Here is a 27,862-nt window from a genome sequence, read left to right as displayed (position 1 = left end):
TATTTTCTTGTTCCTTTGCCGACTCCGCATGCTGACGCAGCTACCCACCTGAACTGTGGTCAGAACAGTTTACTACAGAGCATTGAAATCTAGCACTTACACAAATAGGATCTATCCTGACCCTTACGAGACGTTCTGAACGTGGACGTGATCAATGGACAAGAATCCACGGAGAACAATTTCCTATTGAAAATCACGGTGCACACCTGAGAGTGCGGTTACCTATCTACAGGGATCCACATTGTGCACTATGCGCCCCCCTGTGGACACTGGTGATGTTAGCGCTTTTTGGTGCGTTCATTTGTTGTTCATGGGTTGTGCCATCTGAAAGTTATTGAGAGCGCGTTCACATCGCTCACATCTTGAAGAATAAAAAACAGTGCATTTCAAAATATATTTTGAATAATATTAATATATTTCAAATATTGACAAACTAAGGCCAATGGAAGTACTAAATCAATTGGACTTAAATCAAGTAAAAGATTCTGAGGGTACTTTATTTTAAGTATAGTACTTCAATTATATTTTGAACTTGAACTTGAACTTTATTGCCATATGTAACCGGTACTGGTACAATGGAATTCTTACTAACAGAAAGTCTCTCGATCATAAAACAAGTGTAAAAAAACAAAACAAAGTGCAAACAGTTTAATGCACTCTATAAGGACTTTTAATATATTTGCTGGAAATATCCTAAGAAAATATCTATGCTTGTAGGTGTACTGTAATTTAACATTAAATACACACCAATACAGCTGCCACCACGTCTACTACTAACCTAGGAATGGTAAATAATGACAAAATGTCCCAAATCTTCTTTTTAAGTATAAAGTACAGCACAAGGAACGTGGAGAAAACGTAATCTATAACTAAACTAATTACAGTTTAAGCAACCTGTATTTGAATATAGTTGACTACATTGAACATTTCTGACAAGGTGCTGATCGCAACATTTTAAAAGGCGAAAAAGTGATGATAAGTGTGACACCCCACACAAAACTGAACTTTTTGCGGGCTCTCACAAAGGCGCCCGTGCAGAAGCGTCTTTTACACAAGAGGCTGGAGATGTCTGAGGGAAAACGGTACAGCGCAGTACGGGGTGAATCTGTATAGGCACAGACGTCCTGCACTTTTAGCTTTTTTGGAATATGTCACATCCTTCAGAGATTCTACATCAGCATTTAGAAAAAGTGTTCACATCGCAGAATTTAATGGATATATATTGTTTCTGGTATTAAACCATGTGGACATGTGCCCTTAACACCTCTGAAGAAGAATAGAAAATATCTATATTTAGCATCTATATACAGTACATATAAAGAAAATGTGTTAATGTCATGGACCACATAGGATGCTTCTTCATCACTAAGGTGACACCGCCCTCTAGTGGCTGAAGAAGTGTCACACCTGCCAACAGCAGCTCATACTGAGAAGCTTCCCATTTCTTCATTTCGTTATGCAAGTGTTGTTTTCATTTATAGTTAAGTATGGACACGAAATAATGATGGTAATAAAGCTTTAAGTACACGCCTTGTGGATTAGGATCAAGAACGCGCCTCATAAAATTGAGCCCCCGTGGCATTTCGGTCGCGCTGTTTGTCCCCGAGCCTTTGCCGTAGCTAGGGAAGTGTGTGTGTGTGTGGACACTGTTGAGTTTCAGGTCGTCTGCAAGTGCCTTTTGTTCACAACCTCAATCTAAGAAGTTTGCTTTGGCTCTTCAGAGTTCACACAAATGGCAGCCAAGCGGGCTCTGGTTATCCTGTCGAAGGGTGCTGAGGAGATGGAGACGGTTATCCCGGTGGACATCATGCGCAGAGCCGGGGTCTGTATGCGGCATTTTGACACGCTTAAACTTTACCTCAGCATAGGTGGTGCATGAAAACAACGTGCTATCCTCAGGCCTAATGATGCGCATTCCTTCTGTTCTGCAGAATAAGAGAACTATTTTTTAGTTATTGCTTGTATATAATATATTCTAGCTTCCACAAAAGACATAACTGTGTTTGTACTGAAAGAAATTACGAAATAAACCGCCAGCGTTGCAGCAGATGTTTGAGTATGAATCGGTGCCTTGAAACGGTCATCCACGGTAATCACGACGAATAATCGGCGTTACGCTATCTACAAGGCTGCGATGCATTTTTGTCTGCTGCTATGAAGTCTTCATTTTTAACAAGTGATTGGAATTATTAATACGTTTAATACTACAAAGCACTCAAAAACAAGGACACCGAGTTAATAGTAAATGCCGTAGTCTTAGGACGATTAGATTTTGAAAGATGAATATGTATGCGAGAGCTCGGCATTTGCACATTGCAGTTGACTACAGTACAATGGTACTGTAATTTTCATTTACTTCTCAGTGACTTGAATATCACTGCATCTTCACGGGATAGTTCTGGAAAGAGCAATGTCTCTTAACCAGTCTGCAGGCACGGTGCAACAGTGGCGTGAAAGTGATCCAATAAACTGAAGAGAGGCGGGGTCAGTGACGCGGAATGTGATAAAGATAGATCTGGGGTCTACTGTAAATGTCAGTTAGCTGCAGGGATGTTCTTGGGTAGTTCATTTCTAATTAAAATGACTTCTGTAATATTGCGAAGGCTGTCTGATTGAGGCAGAACTGTAATGTTAGGCGAAACAAGCCCCGTCCATCACTGGGATGCGTTCTCTAAGGCTCAGAGACCTTAAGGAGCTCCTGAGTCCAGGCTCAGTGATCAGAATGGGACGCCGTCCCACAAGGCCTCATCTGCAAGCGTGTGTAAAGCTGGCCTCATGCCCAACAGTGTTTGAAAGCATTGCTAGCCTCTGACTTTACCTTTGCACGTAATTTTATGTGTTTGTTAGTGATGCCATACAAAGAGGGTTGAAATGAATCAGGCCAGTAAAGGATTTCTGGGCACCGTGTGAGGCCAGAAACCCATCGACCTGACGGAGGGCGCTTGTTCCGCAGGTGAGCGTGACGCTGGCCGGCCTGTCGGGGAAGGAGCCCGTGCAGTGCAGCCGAGACGTGCTCATCTGCCCTGATGCCAGCCTGGAGGAAGCCCGCGCGCAGGTCCGAGCAGCAGTGTCCCACACGCGTGCGCGCCATGTGTTGAAAGGAGTTTGTGTTTAAATGCCCTCAAATTCAAGTTTGTAGTTCTGAACCCAGGCTAAACTCTGCATTTGACCACCAGTTTACCAACAGTAAAACACTGCGTGTTCCTTTCTGCCAAAGGGTTAAAAGAAACAACACTGGTGGGCCACAATCATCAATATTATTGCAGACTTGAGGAATACAAGGGCTGGGCTTTATTAGGATTTATTGATGGATTCGGCAAGGATTTATTTAAGATTTATGTGGTATCATTTTTTTTTTCTTTAAGTGGTGCTTTTGTAGGTTACTTTGCACTTTTTGTAGGTTAACTTGCGCACTTGTTGACAATGGCACCTGTGTCAGCCTAGCGGAAGATTCAGGAGTAAAGGCTGAAGTATTAACTCTGCTCTCCTCACACGGTGGGTCACATTGGGCATTTTGTGCTTCAAATTATTTTGCATACAGCAGATGGATTAACGAAGGCTGCCCGTCCGTTTGTAGAGAGGTGTTCTGTGGCGATGTGTGAAAAAGCAGGGCTGTGTCGGCAGTGATGTGGCCTGCCCTTTTCTCCCCAGGGCCCGTACGATGTGGTGGTTTTACCTGGAGGAAACCTGGGGGCGCAGAATCTGTCTGAGGTAAGAGCAGGACCGCAGCACAGGGCCCTAGTTTCCACTAAAACTGTGGGGGAGTGGGACAGGTGAATAGGAACGGAAAAGAGTTACTTAATAGAAACAAAAACCTAATTCCGTCACATAGTGTGGAGTTAAACAGCTGCCCCTAATGACATACATCAAGGTGTAATTGTATTTATGTAACATGGGAATCCTATGAGAGGCGCAGAACTCTACTTTTCATTACTGCGCGTACGAGTGTTGAATTGTGTGGCCAGACTCCTTGTGTTTTTTCTTCCAGTCTCCAGTGGTGAAAGACGTGCTGAAGGACCAGGAAGGCAGGAAGGGGCTGATTGCTGCCATCTGTGCAGGTATCCCCAGATATCGCGGCTCATTCAGGGCACGCAGAGGTGTGAGCAGGGGCTCATTCAGGGCACGCAGAGGTGTGAGCGGGGGCTCATTCAGGGCACGCAGAGGTGTGAGCGGGGGCTCATTCAGGACACGCAGAGGTGTGAGCGGGGGCTCATTCAGGGCACGCAGAGGTGTGAGCGGGGGCTCATTCAGGGCACGCAGAGGTGTGAGCAGGGGCTCATTCAGGGCACGCAGAGGTGTGAGCGGGGGCTCATTCAGAAAGCACAGAGGGCTACACAATCTTGTCCTGTTAACAGATGCATGTGCCAGTCCATTCACTGGCTCTTTCTGGAGAGAGCTGTATGTCAAAGAATTTAAAAATCCTAGACAAATAGGAAGACTTAAGAAAAACGCACAAAGAGGTCATTTAGACCACTTTTGCGAGATGCTGTAAAATTTCAAACTATGTATTTGAAATAGAGTAATAAGTCTGAAAAAAGAAGGGCATCTTAAATGTGATCAGTTTTTAAAAGTTTTTTAAATTTGCTGACAGATTTTGGAAATCCCAAACGTGCGCATCACGAAATATTCCCTGCTTGCAGCCTAACAATGCATCGATACAGAGGTGTTTCTATTCCATCTGCCCCACTTTCACTGGCAGTTATCAGCTGTAGATGAGTGGGCTGGTTTGACTGAGCTGCAGCTGGAAGGCGTTTCCACTGCTGCTGCTCGGATCCGACCCGGACAGCACGGTTCTGTATCTCGTACTGATGTGGACCCAGCAGATCTAGCAGGAGCTGTGGTACTTAACAGTGAAGATTTGGAGTCGTTGTTTTATGATTTTAATTAAAGAATTTAAGAAAATAAGACCAAATGAGCCTTGCGACTTTCAACGTATTGGATGCTGGATGATGCAATGAAGTTGTCCTGACCCTTCCGTCTTACAGAACGAAAAGTCATTGATAAGACTGCTGACAAATGCTTATGCAACAAAAATAAAAATAGCAACAAAACTTTGATCCTCTTCATCCTTCTTGTATTTCTTTAATTGCTTGACCTTTAACTGACACTTCCTACATCGGCTGTGTCGACTGGAATTAGAACTTGGAACGCAAGCAGACGCATCGAGCTGAAGCAATGCTGCAGTTGATAACGGCCAGCACAAAGATCACTTTATTGGCCATATACAATTTCTTGCATTAGGAATTTGTCTTTTCACATACGCCAGCTTGCTCTCATGAGACACACAGACAGGGAGAGAGAAGCCTGGGGTCAGAGCGCAGGGTCAGCCATTTATACGGTGCCCCTGGAGCAGCTGGGGTTAAGGGCCTTGCTCAGGGGCCCAACGAAGTAGGATTCCTCTGCTGGCCGCAGGATTTGAACCAGCAACCCTCCAGCCACAGGCGCAGATCCTTAGCCACAGTGCCACCACTCCTTGCTTAGAAAGAGGGATGTAGTGTTGTTTTTACATCACCTTATGACAAGGCAGCATAGAGATCTACAGCCACAAGAAAGTATAAATAAAAGGTTTGTGTTCACGACCAAAAAGAGGTGAAGAATGTCGCACCTTGATGAATCTCCCTGTGGATGTTTTCCATGAGGCGCAGCGGAGGAGATTGAAGTGTATTCCTGACTGAGCAAGGGTACTGGAAGGCCACTGCAGATGGCACAGAACAAAGACGGCCAGCCTGTGCAGCAGTGCAAACCACAGTGAAGGGTGTCCTGGGAACAGCCTGACATCCCCACAGGAATCTTTAATGAGGACAAGGTTTCCGAACGCAAGCGGGTCTATGACATTATACCTGGCTCCTGTGCAAGGACATTGATTTCCTGGACTTGGAAACGCTTATCGCCCAAATGTGTTTCTGTCAATGTCACAGTACAATAGTACCGCCTCCTCTGTGTTAAATACATGGGCATGTTTTTAGTGCTTCCCTGCAGTAGAAAAAGTATCGGAAGCATAAGATGCAATATAGCAGCATGAGTAGCTCTTGATTTACATGCTCATAATTTTCACATTTGTGTTTTATGGCACCTCCAAGAATATACTGGTTTTTAAACTAGATTGAGTTCACATTTTAACAATTGCTGGTGCGGCCAGCAGCAGCCACACCGACAGTGTTTGAGACAGTACAGGCTGTGCGTACCAGCTGTGAGTAGAGATATGAGGAGAATTGCATCCATGATGCACAGACGGCTGGGTAATCTGTCTCTGTGCTCTTCCAGCCACCATTCATCTCCCATTGTCTCACGCTAGCTCAGTTTGTACAATGTCTTTATTGTCTGAGGCTGTACCTTATGTTACTATTGTGGAAAATCGAAAATAATACTGTAAAACAGTGTGGGAAAAAATCCTAAAACGGTGTGAATAATTTGTAAATAGAACATTCTTTTAATCCTTTATAACAAAAACCTAAATCATCAACATTTACATTGTTTTGTTTTACAGTCGAATTTATTCAATCTTAAATTAATAATAATCTGAAAACCTACATAAAGATGATGTGTAGTGTTACTTAGGTGATTTTAAAATAAATGGCATTTAAATAGCTCACTGAGAGTAAAAGGACCAAAAAAACAACTGTGCTGTGGAGATGCGTCTGTGGCCATTTTCCACTCTTGTTTATCACTCACCACTAATGAGTCTTGTTTTCACCTTTTACCTGTCAATAAACAGGAAGAAACATTTAATTTAGAACTGACTTTTAGCACAACTATAAGAACATCTTTTATTGAGTGAACGTGCGATTATTTGTATCACAGGAACTCTTACAGGAAATTCGTTTTTAATCTATGCATTTTGTAGTTTAGTGGCATTTTTCAGGAACACAGCTATCCTTTAAAACACAAACTACCTGTATCGATAACTCGGCTGATTTCTAATTTCACTTGCGCTGTTTTCAGTTTAGCCCATTGCACACACCAGTCAGCTGGAAACGGGAAAGAATGAACACACTGCTTCTTCAGCATGCTCTGAAAGTCTGATTTGGCATTCTGGGATTTGATTCCAGATTGTGATGTCTTCTGCGTGATGTCTACATGTTCTTCCTGAGTTGGTGTGGGTGTTCTCTGTGTCTTCTTGTTTTCTCCAGCTGTCCAAAGACCAGATAAATGTGGCTAGGTAAATTTGTGTGTTTAATCGTTACTTTGTTCTTGTATATCTTCCGTCGGATGGAGAGGCATCCTATCTAGGGTGTAGTTCCTCCTCGAGCCCTGGGATTTTGGGATAGGCTCAGGTGTCTTTCGATCTTTATTAGGAATAAGAATTGATTAATCTTTTGGACACCACTCAGCTAGACTGGAACTGCTAGCGTGGTCCTGCTGACTCTGTCTGGTACCCTGGCGTGCTCTGGTGACTGAGCCTACACCACAGTGTAGTCAGAACCTGGTATGTGTTCCTTGTGCTCAAATGGTGCTGTGTGTTTTTTTTTCTCATTCTCTGAAACCAGCACTCGCTCCAACTGAGTCTCTTTCACAGTGCCTCAGGTCACGTAACAAGAGAAGAGAATAGTGCAACTGGGAGAGTGTAATCAGGAAAGTTTGTAGGATTCTAGCCAGGAGTTTTAATCAATAGCTCTCATCCTCCTGCATAATGATTTTTTGTTCCATCTAAAGAACGGTACTGCCAATATTAATGCAGCAAACATAAAGTAGTTAGTGAAAGAATGGGCATTGAATGAATTTTCCCTTCTTTTTTTGCTGTTTGAGTCTTGGAGTCTTGGGTTTAAGTTGTACTCTACTGTTTTAATTCTGCTTGTGTTGCAATATCTTGAGTACTTGTTTAACATGGAATTGATTGTTCTTAATGGTACTACTAATGGATATTCCAATAACTATATCGTTTATACATACATTACTGAAAGACGTAACCTTTTCAAACTGTCTTCTTTAGCTCTTACTAAGTCTGCTAAGTTCTGTTGTTTTTTTTGCTTTTCTCTAGTATTTAGCGTTCTTAAATTGACTAAAAAATACAGTTCACATGTAATAAGAAAAGAGTGATTGTTTGGAATATGAAAGATGTCTAAGAATGAATGGTTACATGGTTAAATATGCACAAAGGTACTAAATACCTGTTGGCACAGAAAGCTGAATGCACATGCCTTTACTGCATCATTCTGTAATGGTCCGGAGATCCAGCAAGACTACATAAGATGTATGACATTGAAAATGTGTTGTAAGCTGCAGACTTTGTATTTACATTATAGCTGAGCCAAATCATATTCATTTTTTACAGTACTTGCCATTTATTAAACTTGTGCAGCTGAACTATCTGGATGCAGTTCTTACATAACTGAACTAAAATGAACCAATAAAATGCTTCCTTTTCTAAGACCATTATAAAATGACATCCTCTGAGCATTGAATTCAGTGCTATAAAGGCAAGTTACATCTGAGCAATTCTGAGTTTATAAAATGCAGGGAATAAGTTGTTAGTTGATTAAGGCGGGTAATTAATTGGGTAAACTTATATATTCTGTTAGGAAACCTTTTATGTTAAGGCCTTTGCTTTTGGGCAGCTCAGGTCAGTTCCAGTAGCCTCTCTGACGTCCCTTAGTGAGCCACCTGCATTCCACAGACAGCGCGCAGGTGTCAGCGACCGCGCAGCGTGTCTGAAAGACGTGTCTTGTGTTCTAGGTCCCACGGCCCTCCTTGCTCATGGCATTGCCTACGGCAGCACTGTCACCACCCACCCCCTCGCCAAGGACAAGATGATGAATGGAGGTAATGGATATCTGCAGGGCCAGGCAAAAAGAAGCTCACCGCTTGTGTCACCATTGAGCACATGCTCACTGTTACATTCACTATCAGTTCCTGTTAATAAAGAAGTAAGGGCTATAATCTGCACTACCTGAAAGGGTTTGTATCATCTTCATTATCCATTGATTTGTCTGGTGTTTGTTTTGAAACACAGTGATCATCTGATGTGTGGTATAAACACAAATTTTCACATCTGTAAGGAGCCAGAAAAGCTCTGTGATCTACAGGTTTAAGGATTCTGAGATACTCAAGAAAACTGTCCCCTGCTGATATACCATTGAGGAAATGCAGAGAGAGTTTGCAAACTGATTGGAATGGATTGTGGTGAACCTTTAAACGATGTGTTCAAGACTCGGAGCTCACACTTCAGCGGCTAGCCTTTGACCTGACTTTTTGTGTTACTGCACACCAGCTGCACCCTGACAAAAAAGGTCCCGTTGCCACACAAAGACAATAACGGTGTGAGATGAGGAAAAAAAACATGCATGTGCACATTTTCCTAAATTTGTTTAAAAAGTTAAAACAAATTGCTATGATGTGTATAGTCCAGCAGGGGGTGCTGAAAACATCTGCTTGTGCTGAAATTCCCTCTCGTACTTTCTCAGCTTGGACAGCGAGCCTGGGTGGCATTATAGAGAGGGGTAAGGTGCAAAGTTGGCTCCAACAAGAGTATCTATATTGACATTACCATAGTGCCGGGGTTTGCTTTTGTAAATATTGGATTTGGCTTTTTTTCTGCTTTATTTTACCTTCTGCTTTGCGTACCAGTATAGCACTCTTAGCCTTCACAGTCTGTTACCGTTGAGTCTCATGGGTAAACTCCTCTCCTGCAGAGCACTACAAGTACTCAGAGGCTCGGGTGCAAAAGGATGGCAACCTCATCACCAGCCGGGGCCCCGGGACCAGCTTTGAGTTCGCCCTGGCCATCGTGGAGGCGCTGCTGGGCCCAGAGGTGGCAGCTCAGGTCAAGGCGCCTCTGGTTCTGAAAGACTGAGTTGGCCCGCGAAGCTCTAGCAGAACCCCAGCTTGATAACGGGCACTTACCCTTTTACAACCATCCCTTTAGAGAGAGGGCTCAGCGTTTGGCTTGTCATAAAGATCACGGCGCCCCATAACTGTCACCCCTTCCATGCATAAGAGACATCCAGTATATCTGTTTTGCAAAAGAATCTGTGCTTTGTGAACTGATTTTAATAGAGGAGACTGTGGCGGGACACAGCAGCAGGGGTCTTGGTATAAAAGGGGAAACTGCAATCCCTTTGCTTTGATTTTTAGTGTTGTTGTTCACAGGGGGTGTTGTAATTAGGGGAAGAGTGGGTGGCATGGAATGAACGATGATTTCTCCTTTTAATGTCTGTCATTAATCAAACAAACTGTTAGATGTGTTCTGCTTTATTGTGCCGGTCGCTAACATTTCAGGAACAATATTGCTATATTAGGCTCCATGCATGGGTGGAATAAGAATAATGATTTTGTTGATCTAACGATCTCTATGAATAAACCAACTGCACCCTCTCTGACCCTGTCCCATTCTCTGAGTGTACTAAAAACGAAGGACCCTGAAGTTCTGAAAGGCATCATTGCGGTTTTGCTTAAAAGTCTCTTTTGCTGCGCTATTTCTTAGTAAGGCAAACACATGTATTTGGTGTCGTCTGTCATATTAACTTACTGCACCCAGCCCCCTTGTATTGACTGGATTGCGCAACACCTCCTGTAGAATGATTTTGCAGTTTAAAATGGCTTAAAAGCTTCCGGTGCCTGTTCTTAAAGTAGGATTTTGCAATGTTATTACCATAGGAGAATCGCAAGCTGGTTTCGGCCAGAGCTGTTGTATGTGTGAAATTGGCTAGTGCGAATATCTGATCTGGTTGCTTGTCATTTAACTTTAATTTAGCTGTTTATCTTTTGCCAGCAGGGATCAACTTTCCATGGCTGAGTAAAATGCATTACTGGGAGTATCCTGAAGGCAAGCTAATGGATGGTGTAATTTATTTTTGAAAAAAGCTTCTTTTGTGCATTGCCATAGTGGGTACGGTAGAAAACAGCAGCAATGAGCTAAACATCTTCTGAAAGGAAACCAGAGCTCCGGTGTTAGAATCCCTCGTTCAGAACTGAATAAACAAGATGATTAAAGTGGTGCAGTGGTTGTGTATTCTTTATAAACACCCGCCGAAGAATGTATTTCACATCAACATGGTGCTTATTGGAGATTTTCCTCCTGGCTTTCCTTTTATAGAGACGCATACTACACGACCCTCACAAAAGCTTGCTTAAAAATATCTGGGGTGTTTAATTTGTTTACTTGTGGAGGTCCAGGTAGATCAGTGCTTTCCTTCTTTATGTGTCATTGCTTATCATGCCTTTGCATTCTTTTTGGTTTGCATTTATTAAAAAAATTTAGGAGACAGGAGAACTGAAGTGGGTTGGTACCTTAGACAGCCCATTCAACTGCCCCCTGCTCTAGTTCTGAGAAGCAGATAATCCATGGAGCCCAGATCCCATTGAAAATGGCCTACTGGTTCTGTAGTGGCTTCGATAGACAGCTCTCAGCCCATTCCCCAGAACAACGTAGGGAGAGTGTGTATGTGTGTGTGGGGGGGTTATGTTGTGCATTAGCATTTCAACACCTTCTAACACCATGTGGAATATGTTCATAAGCTTTATTTTTTTAACCTTCCATTGTGAGAGTTTAACTGTTGCTCTTTTAGTATGAGTATTGCATTTTTTAATGTTTGTTAATACAGATCACTGTAAGGTTTGTGGAAGTTCAGTGGATCCACTCAAGTGCAGATCATATCTCAAAAGCATGATGACGGGGGGTTACTGATACAGGAGTCGTTAATCCACTAAATGCAGTCAGATATGTAAATGTGTCAAGTGCGTTTTGCCTGACTGTCTTCACCTTGATGGAATAATGCTGACTTTAGGTGTCTAATACATCAGCTGCTGACAAACTGAGAAGTTGATCTGAAATGAAAATAAAAGCCCGCATTGCACAACCCATTTTTTTATTGGAAGTGTGGACAGGCTTCGAAACTTTAACCCCAGGACTCCCTTCACTGGGTGTACTGTACTTGTGTCTAACTGTTAAAAAATCGTTCAGCATTTCTCCTGTTTCAAAAAGATGGTAAGGGCAGACCCCCTTCAAAACAAATCATGGAATAGCTTCTTGAGTTTCAAGTGTAAACCGAGCTGGCATGACATAATTGTGTTTTAGGTTATAAAACACTTAGGTTAGGCTGTATTTTGGTGTTTTTCTTAACATAAATTGCTTTACAGTTCGTTGCTTTTATTGTAAAAAAAAAACCCAATAATGTTGTTGGTATAACACAAGGCACCGACTGTGTTCTGCCATTCCTTATGTAAATTAAACTACCTGGTAACAGGCAGAGATTGAATGCGTGATTTGATGGCTATCGGCCAATTATATCACGCTAGACCAGGCTGCGCGTTGGACCTGCCAAACTTGATTCCTGCGGTACCTCTGCTTGTAACGAACCAAACCTCGCAGGCCGTGGAGTGCGGCAACTTCTCTCGTTTTCAAACCAGACGCTCAGACCAATGGCGTAACGCCATGGCGGCAACAGACGTCCCGCGGGCCGTATTGCAGCGCTGTCGTCCGCGGCGACGCAGCAACTCGGCCCGCCCCCGGGGGCAGGCCGAGAGAGACAGCGCCGCCGTCCAATAGCAGCGCCGCCGCTGGCGACCTCTGGCCCTCTCGTCCAATGGCAGCTCCCCCGCGGGCGAGCGGGCGGGGGTATGCGGCAGCGCGTGGTGGGGATGTCAAAGCGGTAAAAACAAGAGGTGCTGGCGTGACTAGGATAGGGAATTCCGTTGCTGGGTTACTCCCGAAAACTTATCGGGATTTACCGTGTATTTTGACTGGACGTGTCACAGGTAAGAAAGGCCTTGTTCCACGTTTTCAGCGGTAGTTATCGTTGTTGCCCGTGCTGTAAAAAAGCAGCTGTTTTACTTCGCTGCCTTGCAAGGTTTACACGCAGTGTTTTTTTTTTTGTATAGAAGGCGAAACAAAAGACAAAAATCTGCTGTTGCAGGATGTGCGCGCTACAGTACATTTAATTTTGGACACGTTACTACTCAAATACAAAGCACGCAAAGACTCGTATTTAATGGGGCGCTGAGGAAAACGTGTTAATCAGCTCGCTTCTTTCCGTATCTCCACAACAAGGAGGATTAAAAAAAAAAACTTTGTCCGTTAGAGCATTTATCAAATTATCCGTTATATTTTAAAGGGACCGCATTCATTTTTTTAAAGCAGAGTCGAAGTGCTTGCAGTACCCGCAACGCGTTGTAGTTGTCTGTGCATCTTGTGTGCTTTAAAAAAAAAATAAAGAGCACTAGGAAGGACACGCATGACTCGGTAGTCAGTAGTTAAACGAGGTGGTTAATTTCGGAGCTTTAACATCTGCAGGACTGATTATACGTGAAAGTCAGCCCAGAGGGGGAGTGATTTGTGTTAAACGTGCCGCAGCCGGGGTTTAAGCGCGGAGCCTGTGCAAGGCCAGAGCGATGAGCCGCCGTGTCGGGGGGGGCTGTACTCTTCCATGTTTATGGCGCCTCTGACTCGTCCTGAATCGGTTTAATCTGATGCCGCTGCTGTCGGATGCCCCGGGCGACGTCTGAGTTCAGGCGTGGTTTACCTGCAGCCCTCGGATGCACGTATCTCCTGCTCCGATACCCAAAACCGACGTTTCTGTCTTTCTTGAATCCGCAGTTTTTCTTCCGAGCGGTTTTCTTTTGCTCCGTCTCTTCCTCGCCTGCAGCGAAGCGCTTCATTGAGTGCGGTTTTATATAATATTGCGCGGAAGGCAGAGGCAGGCTATTGGAGAGCAAGCGATTCCAGTCATCACCTTTTAGCACGGTGTGATTAAAAAAAAAAATGCTGCATTCGTTTGCAAATGTAGAAGCAGGTGCACTGATTCCCGAATTGAACGTTTTGCCCTTTTGCTGCTCGCCGGTGAAACAGTTGTTTCGTGATGCGTGGGTCCTGTTCACCTAGTGTCCTTCCTAAGGTGTCCTTAAATTCCATTTTGGGATATGCTCACAAAAGAGTAGCTTTATCAGTGAATGGGAATGATAACATCATACAGTAAAACGATTGGATGATCTGGTTGTTGGAAAAAAATCAGAGGATTTAACTGCATCTTCAAACCAAATGTGCAGACATTTTTTCCTGTAGGGCTTTAGTGTTATGTCCTCCAAAATTCGGCCTGTAGACAGAGACGTGTATAAGAATTAGACTGAGAGATGGAGCAGGTCAGGTTTTATATTGGCTGTGTGAACATTTATTCATTCTGAAGTTTGAAAACTTAAAAAAAAGTCATTTTTTGATTAGCACACACTGTTACACTTTTTGAAAATAACTAGCATTAAATTTTTAGTTTTGTAGTTGCAGCTTGGTATCAGTTGTAAAATTATATATAGAGTAGGCCTATATCTTTACCAACACACTGTATCATGTCTTAAGCCACTTGAACAAGAAAACACAGCAGCAAGCTAGGGTCTCAGTTTTTATCATGTAAAGATGGGAATTAATACTCTTCTTAAGATAGAACATTTTCATTAGAACAGTATATCTCAAGAAAAATAGTTTTCATATTTTTGTGATGTAATACTTATGTGATTTATTCATGTTTAGGTAAGACACCCTGTATTATTTGTGCTGCTTTTAAATGAATGCAGCTCAAATTGTTTTGTTTTTTTCGTGAAGAGCTTGCTTAAATTTTATTCCAGGCAGCTGCAAAGGTTGTGTTTTCGTTCTTTTGATAATGATTGGCCATTGCATACCAAAGTCTCAAAATGTGCAATTTCCGGCTCGTTCTTAGGGTGAGGACAAGCACGTCTTGTTCAGTGTTGAAGGTATTTGTGATGTGGGCGTCTTTATATCATATTTATATTATAACACTTGATTCTAACACTTTATAGGCTTTTAGGCTTGAGGTGTTGTAATCTGCTTGTGTTCAGGGCTGCGCTGTCTAGGCAGAGCTTTCTGGGTCAGTCAGTGGTGTTACTGCAGTGAAGGATGAAGCAGATACATCAGCAGCTGCTGTCTGGCCTTTAATGAAGTCAAAAGAGATTATTCCACTTTCCTGTGAGGCTTGTGAAAAGACTGCATGCAACTGGGATACACCTGAAATAGGCTGATGGTGTTTCCTGAGACATTTGCGTGAAAATTGCTGCAACTTGTGTTCTCAAAACTCAGAATTCCTTGGCTACAGGACAGTCTACGTTCAAATCTCAGAGATTCTCCTATAGCAAGTTCAGAATGATGAACACACTGCAGACATGCTCACACAACACACGCTCTGCATTCAGACTTGACCACACAGACACTGATAGTAGGAACCTGTGAAACTCTTGAAGGTAGGGGCTCTGTCACTCACCAGGTCTCGTGCTTTCAGATTTGACCACAGAGACATTAGGAAACCATGCTCTGGTCACTCTTGCCAGGCTAGAAAGAAGAGATCACTCAGTTTCTTTTGCAGACGTTCTCATGTTCTTTGCTGCAATAGATACATTTTGTATCTTAAAGTGGATTTTAGATATATTAAAACATTAAACTATTTTTTATTTTTCCTATGTAAATGGATATGCTAAGCATTCTTCTAACCATCCATTATTAGCAAGTTGCTTGTTCTGGTGAAGGTCACGGCAAGTATAGGGTACATTTTGGGACTGAGAGCGCAAAACTGCTCCCCCACAGGTAGGGTGACTGGTCATTGCAGAGACATTGAGAAAAAAATTAGAATAACCATTCAAGCATAGCCACCATCTTTCTGGGAATTGGGAGGAAATCAGATCACTAGGCAAAAGCTCCTGCAAACTCAGGGAGAATATTAAAACTCTTTGGTGACAGATGCCCAAGACCAGAATTGGAGCCCTGGGCTATGAGGCAGTAGCACTAAATTTTGCAGAACAGTGCTACCCAAATATGCTGTAAATGTTTTAATTGTCATAGGAAACAAATCCCTTGGGTGCCTGTATTTGTGTAATGAAATGTGAAAGCTTCTATATATATTATTTATATATAAATATTTTGGTATAATCCTCTTTTAGAGTTTGTTTCCAGTTAGTATTTAATGAAATATCAGATGACAAGAGTAACAGACAGGTGGAGTTAAAACAAGTCTTCTTCTTTGGATTGGTAGCTACCTGTAAAACCTTTGTCATACAAAACTATAAAAGTAAATTTAAATTTAATTTTTTAAAATTAAAAAACAAATCATTGAAACTTAGCATTTAAACATGTTCATTTTAAGCAAACAAAATTTCCAGGTGCACAAACGCATTCACTCTTGTTAGTTTATACCAGTTAACTAATTTTGCACAGTTTCATTAGAAATATAACTGATCCATCATAAGCGGCATTTTTCTCAGTTGTCATATAAATGTTTTTAAATATAAACTAAAAAGCTGAAGACCTCACTTCAGCAGTCATTTGCACATCATTAACTCTTTCAATTTTATTTCTTTTCATACTGTACCGATCTGAAATGCGTTAGATTGCACTATTTTAAAGATTAATTTACAGCTTTTTTACATGCTGTATTGAAGCATTCTGAAACAGGAAGCCTTAACAGAGCAAACTGTGAAATAGGAGTTCTGCCTAAGGTTGCACGCTCTTGCAAGCTGGTGTTAGCTGCCGTTTCCTCCTTTTCTGCTGGCCTCCTTTCTGCAGGAGTGTTGCAAACTGCTGTAAACTGTGCCAGAAATAGAAACTGTCTTACTCATCTCTAACTAAGCAACGGCCACAACCCGAGCCATTCTGGGGTCATCGAGTCAGTACAGCAACTTCATGTGTTCCAGGTTTATATAGCTGTACGTCTCTCAGGCAACACAGAAGATTTGAGGCATAGCAGTCTTTTTGTTGTAGAGACCTGTGGAGGATGAGTGTGGGAAAATCTGCAGTCCGTGTTTGACCTACTGTAAATGATCCTCATGGCACTGCTGAAACACGCAAGGGACTTACACCTCTCTGCTGGCTTCTCCTTCATACGTAGATCCCAGTTGATTAATATGATTAATAGTTTAACAGTTTTGTCTTGAACCACTTTAGCACATTGCTTGTTCCTGAGGCGCTGGTGATGTATGGTATTTATAAAACATCTCCCGAGGCTGGGAGACCTCTGCTGTAGCTTGTGGAAAGGAGGCCAGAGCTGGTATTTTTTTCGGAATTTGTAATGAATTCCATGATTGGTGTCCTTGAAACACACAAGGTCCCCTTGTGTTGATTCCATGGAGAATGTTATGTTTTTTTCTGAGGTTAAAGTTGGATATTTCATTGTGGTATGAGTACAGTGAAGCCCTAGCTTTTTAATGCTCGTGCAGAAATGCCCAAAATGCAGCATGAAACATTGAAAGTAGTACTGATTAATTTTATTTGCAATGCATACAATACAATTTTAAGTATTACAATTTTACAAGTATTATAACTACATCAAATAGTGTTTCACCAACGTGTACTATTGAGGATTCCCACTGTTATATATATATATTTACTTTTAACTTGAAAAAAATATCATGGAGAAGAAAAGTAATTTTTCTGTTTTCAAAACTAGTTATGGTTATCAAATCAATCTGTCTTCTTTGCAAAATATTGAGAAATTTAACAGTCTTACTTGCTCTTTGGGATGCTTATACTTGAAGGCACATTGATATATTGGAAAGCAGTGAGCTTAGTCCTGCAAAAAAAAATAACCTGTTTCAGGGCACTGGCAAACCATACCTCCTGTTGACTTGATGTTAAATTGTAAAATTTAAAATGGGAGAAACATTTGCTCTAATATACCCAGTAGTGTAAAAAATATTTTTTCTAGAATGTTTGCCTTTTCCATGTTGAACACACGTGCCAAGCAAATGTTATTCTGCTTGAATTGGAATCCTGTATACAGCCACAGGCAGGTTTCCAGTGCAGTGGGGCGAAATAACAAATGGTTTTGCAAAGACTGAGTAATTGGTAAAGTGATGCAGTTACAGAATTCTTCCCCATATCTCTTGATCAGATTGTGCGCATTAGACAAGATGGGAAAGGGATGTTTTACTGAGTGAGTGTAATGCAGTTAAGTTTCACCAGCCATTTGATATTGCACTTCAGTAAAAGAAAAATCCCAGACCTGTTTTTTTTTAACACAGTGGCTTTAAGTGTATTATACTGTATAAACCAATCATTAGCAACTCTTGTTCTGTAGGACCAAAATCAATTTTTTAAAGCGATTTTTTTGTTATATCTGATTTTCAGAAGAATTACACATTTTGAGGCCACACATGGGCGAGAATGAGGAAGTACAGGCAGGTTCCTCTACTCGCCTTTGAGCCATTTATCGTTCAACGAGTCACGGTCCAGTACCAAGGGTTCAGTGCCTTGATGCATTTCTGACCAACAGCACTGCAAACCTTCAACTTCCCAGCCTACCCAGCACAGCTGGCTTTGCCCCACCGCTTGAGAAATCCAGGTCTCGGTCGACTAGTGACACGACCCAGACTCAAACCCAGTTGATCAGAGGTCAGCTGGCACTGGGGTAAGCTTCATTAGCTGTTGAGACACTTTGGAGACCTGCGATCCTATGGTTTTTGTAAGGAAGTTGCTATAAATGTGTATTTAACAATAGGTGAAGGGTTACATTTCACCAGTTAAGAGTAAGAAAAAAAACCCAGTAACTTCCAGTAAGTGCAAGATCAGCTTTAACAAAGGTGGAATGACACTAAAGGAGCAGACAACATAGAGACAGTTATTCTTACTTCAGTGTGCTCAACTCAAATCTTCAAAAGACAAGGAATAGAATAGAACAATAAGATTATTTGAAATGCTACAAGTGAGATATAACTGTTCAGCTCATTCTTACTTTTACACAAGGTTTCCTGCCATTGTATACGGGCTGCTTGTCCAAACAAATGCATGAATGTACACAAGAATCCATATGGAAAAGTGTTTTGTAATAACACCACAGAGTCTGCCAGCCAGCAGCCGAGATGGTATGTGATCGCACAACTCTGAAGTCTCACTCACTGGGACCAAATTTCTCGGGCTCGCGCCTTGGTCTGAAAATCTCTCGCTTTTGCGTCAAGTTTAGGTTGATAAAAACACAAAGTAATGAATGTAGATTATTTAAATTTCTTTAGACAGTTTATTCTGTTGATTAGTCACTGTGTTTTTTGAATGTGAATAAAAGAAACCATCAATACAAATAGTATGTAATCGCAATTTTCAATTAGAAATCTCGCACGTTAGCGTTTTGAGAGCTATGTTGGTAAGTGACATATAGTAAAAAACGCTGGAGTTCCTCGCAGCTGAATTATCAGCTTGCAGATAAATACTGTCTCCTTTTGTCCTTGTCAAAGTTGGTGAGAATAAAGACAGGGAATGGAAGCCACTCAATTTTCAAAGTGCAAAAAACGTATGGCCTCAATGAGCACAAAATAATAAACAGCACATCATTAGCAAAAAAGCACAACAGAGGCTTAATGCACACAGAAAATCGCAAATTCCAATGTGTTTCAGGCACAAAGCTCTTCCTTGGGCAGCATTATCATTGATAAATTCCATATAATCAAACTAGTTGTTGACTAGTTATCGTGGTCATATAACATCAGAATAAAATTGATTAGTTAATAATTAGCCAGCTGGTTAGTTTGCAAGTTAGTACAGAAATCTAGCTGTTAAATATCTAGGTTGGGGAGCTGGTGACACATTATGTCTTCTGTGGGAGATGTTACCACCTGTCCTGAGCTTGTGTGTTGCGGGAAGCCCTGGCCCAGTTTCTTTATTTGACTGATTTATTAACCCCATCCCGCATCTTGAAAGAGCCTAGTTATTCAACTGACTTAGCTTGGATTGGTGTTTTTCTGCCCTGTAACATTCAATAAAGCTCTGCCTTCCATACCCTGTATTGCGTCATCCAGTTATTCAATGTGCTAAATATTCAGGCAGTTCCACACTTGGCAGAGCACCAGAGAGATAGAGTGGGCGTCAGTTGGCCAGGGTTTTCACAGCTTTTGGAAAAATAGTGACCCCAGAAACTTGCTGGGTGCCTCCAAGCATAGTTGTCACTGAGAGAGGCCCTGCTCTTAGAGTTTGCCTTAAATCATCTGTAAGGCACAACAGAGTTTATGGTGTGTCATAGAAAAATGGCTCTGACAGATGGGAGAGGAGTGGTTCTGTAGAGGGGTCAGCTGTAAGGGGCAGTCTTCAGAAACTGCTGATGTCAGAATGATGACTCAATTTCAAGAAAGAGCTACTTGTTTTTATATATGTATAAATTTATATGATTAACTGCATCTTTGAAATTTAGATTACAGAATGTTTCCCACATTTGTTTCTGATTCATCAGAACTGATTCACTAAATTTGATTTAGAGATACAAAGTCTTATTTCAGACGAACCTGCATGCCTTCTTATGCAGCTTATGGTACAGTGACCTATTAAACTGTGTACCCTGTGCTGTTACATTGTTTCATCCAGTTGTTTACTTACCCATTTGAATGGTCTGTCCTCATTTGGCTTTGTGTCGCTATTTGAGCATCTTAATGGAAAAGAGAAGGTGGTATGCTCCAGCAATATGAAAAGAGTGTGTTTGTCGGGCATTTTATAACACAGCTCACAGACTTTCCATCAGCTCATCATTGATTGTTTAGAGGTTATTCACTCAGTGTCCTTTCAGTAGAGGTTTTCAGCTCAGACAGGAAGGCTGTGTCATTGCTTTTGTGCTGATTTTAAGACAGTAATGGTTTTTGAATCGGTACGTCTGAATTGGTGGGTTAGATCTTAGTGTTCATAGTTGTGTTTCAGCTGGCCTGTGTGCAGTCCTGTGTGCTGTTGAATGTCGGGGGTAGTGTGGGGGGGTCTGTTTTTTTCTCAAGTAGTGAAGGAAATTAGCCTGACATCTTTGAGGCTCTCCTTCTACAGGAGTTTCCATGCTGTATGTGTGACTTAGTGGGGGGAAAAAAGCAAAGACAGTTTGAGATGTGCTATTATACCTGGCATTCTGCAGGTATGATAATGTATTAGATATGAAGTATAACAGCTTACTGAACAATGAAGATGTGAGAATAAATAGCTATGCAATAAAATTGTAAACTTCAACTAAGTTTCCCTTAACAAATACAAAAAATGGACAGGGAATATCCTAGACGCTTTTCACCTCCTGTTTCTAAATAAAGCATCTGGATATATTAACAGAAAGGGAGGAAACAGCATGCAAGAGATACAGTGGGGGCTGGAATTATTAACAGCACAGCAGTTTACAGTAACCAGCTTCTTTTAGAACAATATTCAAGGCATCATTTAGGATGAGCAAAAGGGTAGAGCACTTTCAGGACACCAGCCGTGTTGGATAAGGTCACTTTGCATCTGGTGTCCGTGACTCTGGGTCCTTGTGCATCCCCAGATGAGCATCATCAGAATGCAATTCCAGTATAGGCTGGGGACACAGTGAAGTGCCAGCAGGGTGTACATGTCGCTATTGTCCAATGATTCAATTACAGTACGGATTTGTACAGTATTTGCAGGATGCAGTAGATTTAGTGTTTTTTATTTATTAAAAGAGAATGTAAACCTATTGTACTATTTCAATAAGAAAACATAATTCTGCAGCAGAGTGCAAGCAGAGGGTGTCCATACAGTATAAAGGGGCAGGTCTGCTTAAACGGGCGTCAGTGCTGCTTCTTGAAAGAACGAGACAATGTATTCACCTACCATTGACAACATTCAAAATGTTATTTTAAAAAGGGTTAGCATTCAAAACTCCAGGGTATAGATTATTGTAGCTAAATGTGTCATACAATTTGTATTAAAAAGGAAGAGGATTAAAACTTACACATTTTTTACTTGCATTATGGCTGAATATAAACATACTCTAGGGTGAGTATAAATGTTTAAATAAAAATTAGTTAAAAACAGCTTGATGAAAAATGCTTTGGGGGATTAAACTGTTTAACAAACAAAAAGGAAACAGGAGGTGAATAACAAATGACGATGTTTAGAATCAGCCAGACACAGTGCCGTAATATCACACCATAATCCACTAGACACCCACTTTCAGATGAACTGTTCAACACATACAGAGATGGCTTCTACGATGCTTTTTTTCACTTGCACACTGAGGTTTATGTAAAATTCTGTTCTGCTTCACCAGCTGTATTATTCCTTTACCAAAACAAAGCCCAGTTTTCCCACCTAATATCCTCTAGTCTAGAACCTCACACCTTACCCGCACTTTGTCTTTAAAGCCTAGTTTAATCTTATCAAACTATACATACACTGCCCCAGCTAAGCCTGAAGAGGTACTGTACAGGAATTTTACAGCAGAGATTTCTGTTGCAAACAAAGTGCATCCAAGCACAAAAAAATTGTATTTTGAAAGAAAGGATTAGTGTGCTATAGTAACAAGTAATATGCCGCAATGAATTATTAAGTGCTTTAATAATAAAATGTGCAAGGTTTTTAAATCCACTGCAAAAAATAATTTCAAACATAATCTGATTTGTTTGAACTCCTACATATTTGTGTTGGAGCTTTCCTCCAAGAAAAAAAAAATACTGAAAGAACGTTCCTTCTTCTTTTTGACAGTGATGTGACAGACAATGTAATTAACATGTAAGCCTGCAATTGTAAAGCTGCTGGTTACTTGAAAAGTCTTCCTAGTGAAAAGGCTGTCAAAGGAGAAGTCTCAGAACTAAGCCACCAGCACATAGAAATGGACATTTAGTGGTTTTAGTGGTAAGACATTTGCTTAACATCTGATCTCTTTTACATACTGTGTGACATACTGAAATTTTAAGGGAATCTCTCATTGCATGAGGCACATTTGCAGCCTGCAAACTCAAACTGCAATGGTTACAGGCATGCCAAGGCCGTAGTGTTTGAGATGGATAGCTGTATTAACTTTTTTGGCTTTTATTTGTAGACCTAAGAGCTCTATCTTGGAATATTTGATGTAGTGTACTTGAACGATCCACCTTAAAGTTCATCAGCATACCATTACTTTGATTAAATGCACTGTGTATGCTGTTTTTGTCATGCACAGTATTGTGAACGTGTTTGGATAGTTGCAAAGCATCAAATTACTCCTGGTGGTTCACAATTTAGGTTTAATGAAGTAATTTTATTTTTTTCTTTATCATTCTATTCAGGTAATATAAAATGATCCCTTATTGAAACAACAAAACATTATATTTTCCCCTTAGCTTGAGGTGAATGGTGGCTTTTTCTTAGTTTTATAGTGAGTAAACTCTTCAAATCTCCCAGCCCCCAACATTTCACCCCACTCAGAAGTCATGGTATCCGCATTTATTGCAATATTAATGTATTAATGACATCCTATGAAGCTGTGCATCCTAGAGAAAATGGGATGGTAAGCAATATGTTGTTGTGTAATTCTTATTCTGTCATTATGGGTTTAAAATGTAAAAATGGTTCCGCCCATCTATTGCTGATCAAACTGTATGCTGAAAGCACAGAAAGAACTCCGCAGTGGTTTTCATACTCTGGGGATCCATTAATGGCTAAAGCCGCATTTGCATTCGGTGATTATAAATGCAGTAAGAGGATTTTGAAAACTTAACTTGCAAGTGTTGTTTAGGCTTGTAACCAAGCAGATCTGTATAGCTTAATGTGTCTGCAAAGCAGGATGATATCAAAGACATGTTTTTGACGGGTATTGTCAAAGGGTAATTGCAATTGCTTATCAGACACTGTCAGTTAAGGAATAAATTAATCTGCTACATTTAAAGGAGTTTAGGATAAAAACTGTGAACCTATCCCTGTGTACTTTACCAGGTCTCGTATCTCCAATTCTTACGATGTGTGTCTGTTATATACAGGTCTAAGAAGACGCTGTGCATTAAGTGCATCATGCAGCTATATTTCAGTGATTCACACATTGTATGAATTGCAATCAAACATGTTTTTCAAATCCAAACTGGTTACAAAGGATATTGTTCAAGCATAACTTTGCAGTGATGACAAGCATTTAAAAATGGTGATGCATTTTACAATGTGTATCTCTTTATTTAATCGAAATGTGCAGCAATTATGCAGCATTTAAGAAAGTTGAGCAAATTCATAAGAAAGCTAATGCTCCAATTATGAGTTTTCAATGATGAAATTAAGCTTTGGGCTTGCCCCAAGCGTGAATGTCGCAACAAGTTGTAAACCACTTCACAGAAACACCTATAGATCATGATTATACACCTCAATAATTGCCTTCAGGCAGCATCTGCCAGAACACACCAATGTAATAGTCTCTATAAGAAGAAAAATATGATAGGTCTTGGTCTTTCATTTGCTGTTTTCAAAGGCTTTGAAGGATCTGTAGTAATTTAATCAGGTTACCCTTACATGTTGCACATCCTTGAAGTTACAGGTTTAAATGACACATAGTTCTTGAATGTCTTTTGATTAATCTCCAATCAAATCCATGGTATCCCAGTAGGGATCAGAGGATGATCAAATTATGTGGTCTTGGCCATGTGGAAACATCTTTAATCTTGATGAGTCCGTAGCTAAACTGTATTTGAAGACCATATAGGTTACTGAAATGGCAAACTGGACAAAGGACAGTTGTAGCACTTCTTTTTTTCAAGTGATCTTACTCTTTTTAAGAGACAGTCTTCATGTTAAAGTTAAGAGAGAGAGATTTCCTGCCAACAATCATGACTTTACCCTTTTGAATGGCTTAATGTAATTTTCTTGTGTTTGTCAGGTCCTGCAACCATGGAAGAGACACCTCTTGGATAAACCCTATGAGGTTGTGTTTGTTTAGCATCTGACTAAAACATTATCTATTTTACCCCTTGACTTGTATCGCTTAGCAGATTGGTTTACCACCTTTGTCATCACATGTCAGACACAGCTGAAACTGTATGCGCTGCCTGAGAACTATTTACCAAGTTCAGTATGTCGTTTTTCAAGCAACCTGAAATGAATCTAAAGTCAATGTGATTTTAGTAGCACACTTAGGGTATCAGGTAAGGGTGAGCAGTTCAGGTACATTATTAGATTACGTACTTGCACTCTTAGGTTTTCAGTTCATTATACCTTGCAAATAAGAACACAACCATTGATTGTGTGTGGTTAAATGACTTCACAGAGCACATTTTACATGACTTTTATGAGTGCTGCTGGATTTGGGTGAGTTTGGGTTGGCCAGGACATCCCTTCCTTGTCCTGCTGCAAGCCTGTGACCTGCTTGGCGACAGAGAGCTCAGAGTGCAGTCCGTGACGATCTCACCACTTCTCCAGTCAATGCTGACTGTCCAGTAGCCAAAATGGAGGAATTTAGTCTTTACATTTCAGCATACATCTATTTACAACTAGTCAGCACTCAACATTGTTTTCTCACAAATAATGTTTGTTTGGATGTGGTATTTAAAGCAGTGGTCGTGGGTATAAACAGAGACTATGAACCTGCTGAGAAGCAGATGTGGACAGTTTAGAAATTTTGCAGGTTGAAGTTTTAATCTGCTTCTTTGTAAAATGCTGGCAATTGGAATACCAACTAATAAACTGAAAGAGTGGAGCTGCAGGTTGTGAACATAGGTTCTTTATTGCTTTAGTGCTATTTTATTTTGTTGAGATGCCTGCTTTGGTTCTGGATATATGTAGGTATGTAAGAATGAATACGCATTGGAAACAGTGGACACATATGCAGACAGAATCAAAAGTCTTAATTGTTTCTGGATCCTTCGTAACGGTCACCTTGTCACCAAGGACAAACGGGGCATGGGGAGAAAAAGGAGCCCATCAGCACACATTCCACTGTCAGACACAACCCTGAACACTGTACACAACACACACACAACCCATGAAGGGCCTGTGTATCGTCTTGTCTGATGTTGTTGATCTTTGTTTAATTGAATGGGCAGACCGTTGGGTTTCAAAAAAGACTTTGAATGGTGGTTAGGTGTTTGAGTGGGAAGTGAAAGAATTAGTTGACTCAGTAAGCAACACTTGCATGTTTAGTCTGAGGAGCATCTAGAAAATGTCTGAAATAAAACCTCACCATCGACTTTTTTCCCCACTGTCATCCAGAGTTCAGTCTGTTTATTGTTTCTACACTACTTCCATCAAACTACCAGACAGTTTGCATTTCCAAGGTATCTTATTTTAAATGTTCAAAGCTCATGCCATGTGATTCCTTCACCTTGTGATTCCTTCATCCTTTTCAGTGAAGTATAGTCAACTTTTTTTTCTACCCAGCACCAGGACCCTCTGTTTGCTTCGTTAACCTAAGTATGATTTTATGAGTTGGTCAAGTACCAGAATATTCAATTTTAGGCTTATGCCCAGCCTGCTCCTGCAGGAATTGTACAGAGAGGGAGATCGTTTTAATTAATGGATCACTTACATTGCACAGCTGGTGGTGAAGCGCTGTGCCAGGAAAATAAGTTGCTGAGGCTGGCGTTTGGGTGTCCTCTGTTAGGGCAGATCACGTTCACAGCCTTGGACCCAGACCAGAAAGTTAATATTTTAATCTTTTTCACTTAGCCACTCTATTCCTGAACATGCTTTTTGAAGATTTGCTCACCTATGTGTTAATAGATGGAAGTATTAGTGGTGAAAAGCATGGCACACAGCTGGCATACCCTTTACTGCTCTGAAGTGTATGGAGTAAGTTAAGAACACATATAGCATCAGGAAGAATATGTGCATTGGTTTTGGGTTGGAAACAGTATATAAATGTGGGTCTTATAATCAAATCACCTGGAGAATGTTAGCCTTTAAATGCCTTTTTTTAATTAATAACGCATACCAAAGTATAGGGATAGGGAGTGTTTGTGAAAATGAATGCTGCATTGCAGTATAAGCTACATTGTGTTGAAAAATTGATTGCTTGACATGGAGTTTGGCTGAAATCCCTAAGACGGGTTTTGCTCATGAACATAAAGCTAATAACTAACAAACTTGTATAATAGATGCTTTCCAGTGTTGTGGATGATTTAAATGCTCTTAACAGGTTATGAACTCTACCCTGCCTGTATGACTGGGTGTGGGACAAGTAGCAAATAAGAACTCTGATTCAAATATAAGGTTTTGACACCAGTTTTCTATGTAAGCACACAAGAAAAATTAATAAATACACCTCCTAATTTCAGGAAATACTAAGTATAACATAGCATTTGTCTTCACATTTCATCATTTGTTACAAAAAGTATTAAATAGGTAGCAAGCTAACTTGCAATAAGACGTGCATGTAAGACTATATGGAGATATTTACAGACGTGTGAGTCAGTGTCCTGCCTTCTACAGACCTATAACAACATAGAAATCTATAAGAGACACAATACAGCAGAAAAGAGGGAAGGAAACCTGTCTTTTATCAAATAAAAGAGTTGTCAAATAAATAAACTCCCTCTCTAAAATGGATGAAAAACAAATGAATAACTCTGCATATTTAAAATAATGCTTCACTAAACAAAACAGTTTGTTCCATCCTGAAGGATAATGTAAATAGGAGCTCTGTGTTTCCAACAAATATACTACAAATAGTCCCTTTTTAAAGTCTATGATCTGGTCCTATTATAGTGCTCAAATTACTTAGACAGCTTGTGTTTTTGCAGCAGTTTCTTCTCTCCAGTGTTTGCCTGTTTTTTCTCTATGCTTTTTATCTTTTCTCTGTTGGATTTCTAAAAGAGTCTGTTTGATGATTTAATTGCAGTTGATCTAGTTCTAGAATTAAAAAATAGTACAATTGTTTGGCCACCTGGATCCTTGGTCATTGTGACTGCCTCAAGTGAGGCCTCCAGATAAGGGCACAGTTGTGTAAACACACCAAGAATGCCTATTGTTTTACCTATCAGAATAAGGCACTTCTGATATGAAATCCACCTTGATATCCCTTCTCAAATAACACTATTTACCATTATGCCCTGAAGCACATTGAAAATGCAGCAATGTGTTTTGTATCAATATTTTGTTGGGCTCATAAAGAATAGCATTTATACATCATTTAAGTAGTGGGTATTTATCTTAGATCATTTGAGTCATATCATAATACCGTTCTGTTCCATTTTTGTGAAATCAAGTCATGTTTTGTAAGAATACCAGATG

The 27,862-nt window shown here is 40.7% G+C and overlaps 2 protein-coding genes across 3 annotated transcripts in view; both read left to right on the top strand.

The window, feature by feature from the left end:
• Positions 1 to 1,566: 1,566 nt before the first annotated feature.
• Positions 1,567 to 10,933, top strand: park7 (parkinson protein 7). Its single transcript, XM_088617490.1, has 6 exons — positions 1,567 to 1,822; positions 2,954 to 3,055; positions 3,652 to 3,711; positions 3,989 to 4,058; positions 8,674 to 8,760; positions 9,630 to 10,933. Exons 1-6 carry the CDS (start codon positions 1,733 to 1,735, stop codon positions 9,788 to 9,790), a joined length of 570 nt encoding a protein of 189 aa, XP_088473616.1. The 5' UTR covers positions 1,567 to 1,732; the 3' UTR covers positions 9,791 to 10,933.
• Positions 10,934 to 12,499: 1,566 nt separating this feature from the next.
• The window catches only part of kcnab2a (potassium voltage-gated channel subfamily A regulatory beta subunit 2a), a 141,069-nt gene continuing 125,706 nt past the window's right edge, over positions 12,500 to 27,862 (top strand). Inside the window, exon 1 of one of the 2 annotated variants that reach the window (XM_088617487.1) lies at positions 12,500 to 12,693. The gene's annotated coding sequence lies outside the window, so the exon portion shown is untranslated. The remainder of the gene's footprint in view (positions 12,694 to 27,862) is intronic. The other variant, XM_088617489.1, reaches the window with a different exon arrangement.

This window comes from Lepisosteus platostomus, chromosome 23, assembly GCF_059453375.1.
Source record: "Lepisosteus platostomus isolate fLepPlt1 chromosome 23, fLepPlt1.hap1, whole genome shotgun sequence".
Classification (NCBI taxonomy): Eukaryota; Metazoa; Chordata; class Actinopteri; order Semionotiformes; family Lepisosteidae; genus Lepisosteus; species Lepisosteus platostomus.
Note: the sequence above shows the minus strand (reverse complement) of the source record. Positions and strands in the feature narration are given on the sequence as shown.

What these genes read in the sequence shown, in the direction of transcription:
- park7 (XM_088617490.1), top strand. Translation starts at nt 1,733, where the DNA reads ATGGCAGCCAAGCGGGCTCTGGTTATCCTGTCGAAGGGTGCTGAGGAG. An exon ending in TGGAGGAAGCCCGCGCGCAG is followed by an intron (nt 3,056 to 3,651) that starts GTCCGAGCAGCA and finishes TTTTCTCCCCAG; the next exon opens with GGCCCGTACGATGTGGTGGT. An exon ending in GATTGCTGCCATCTGTGCAG is followed by an intron (nt 4,059 to 8,673) that starts GTATCCCCAGAT and finishes CTTGTGTTCTAG; the next exon opens with GTCCCACGGCCCTCCTTGCT.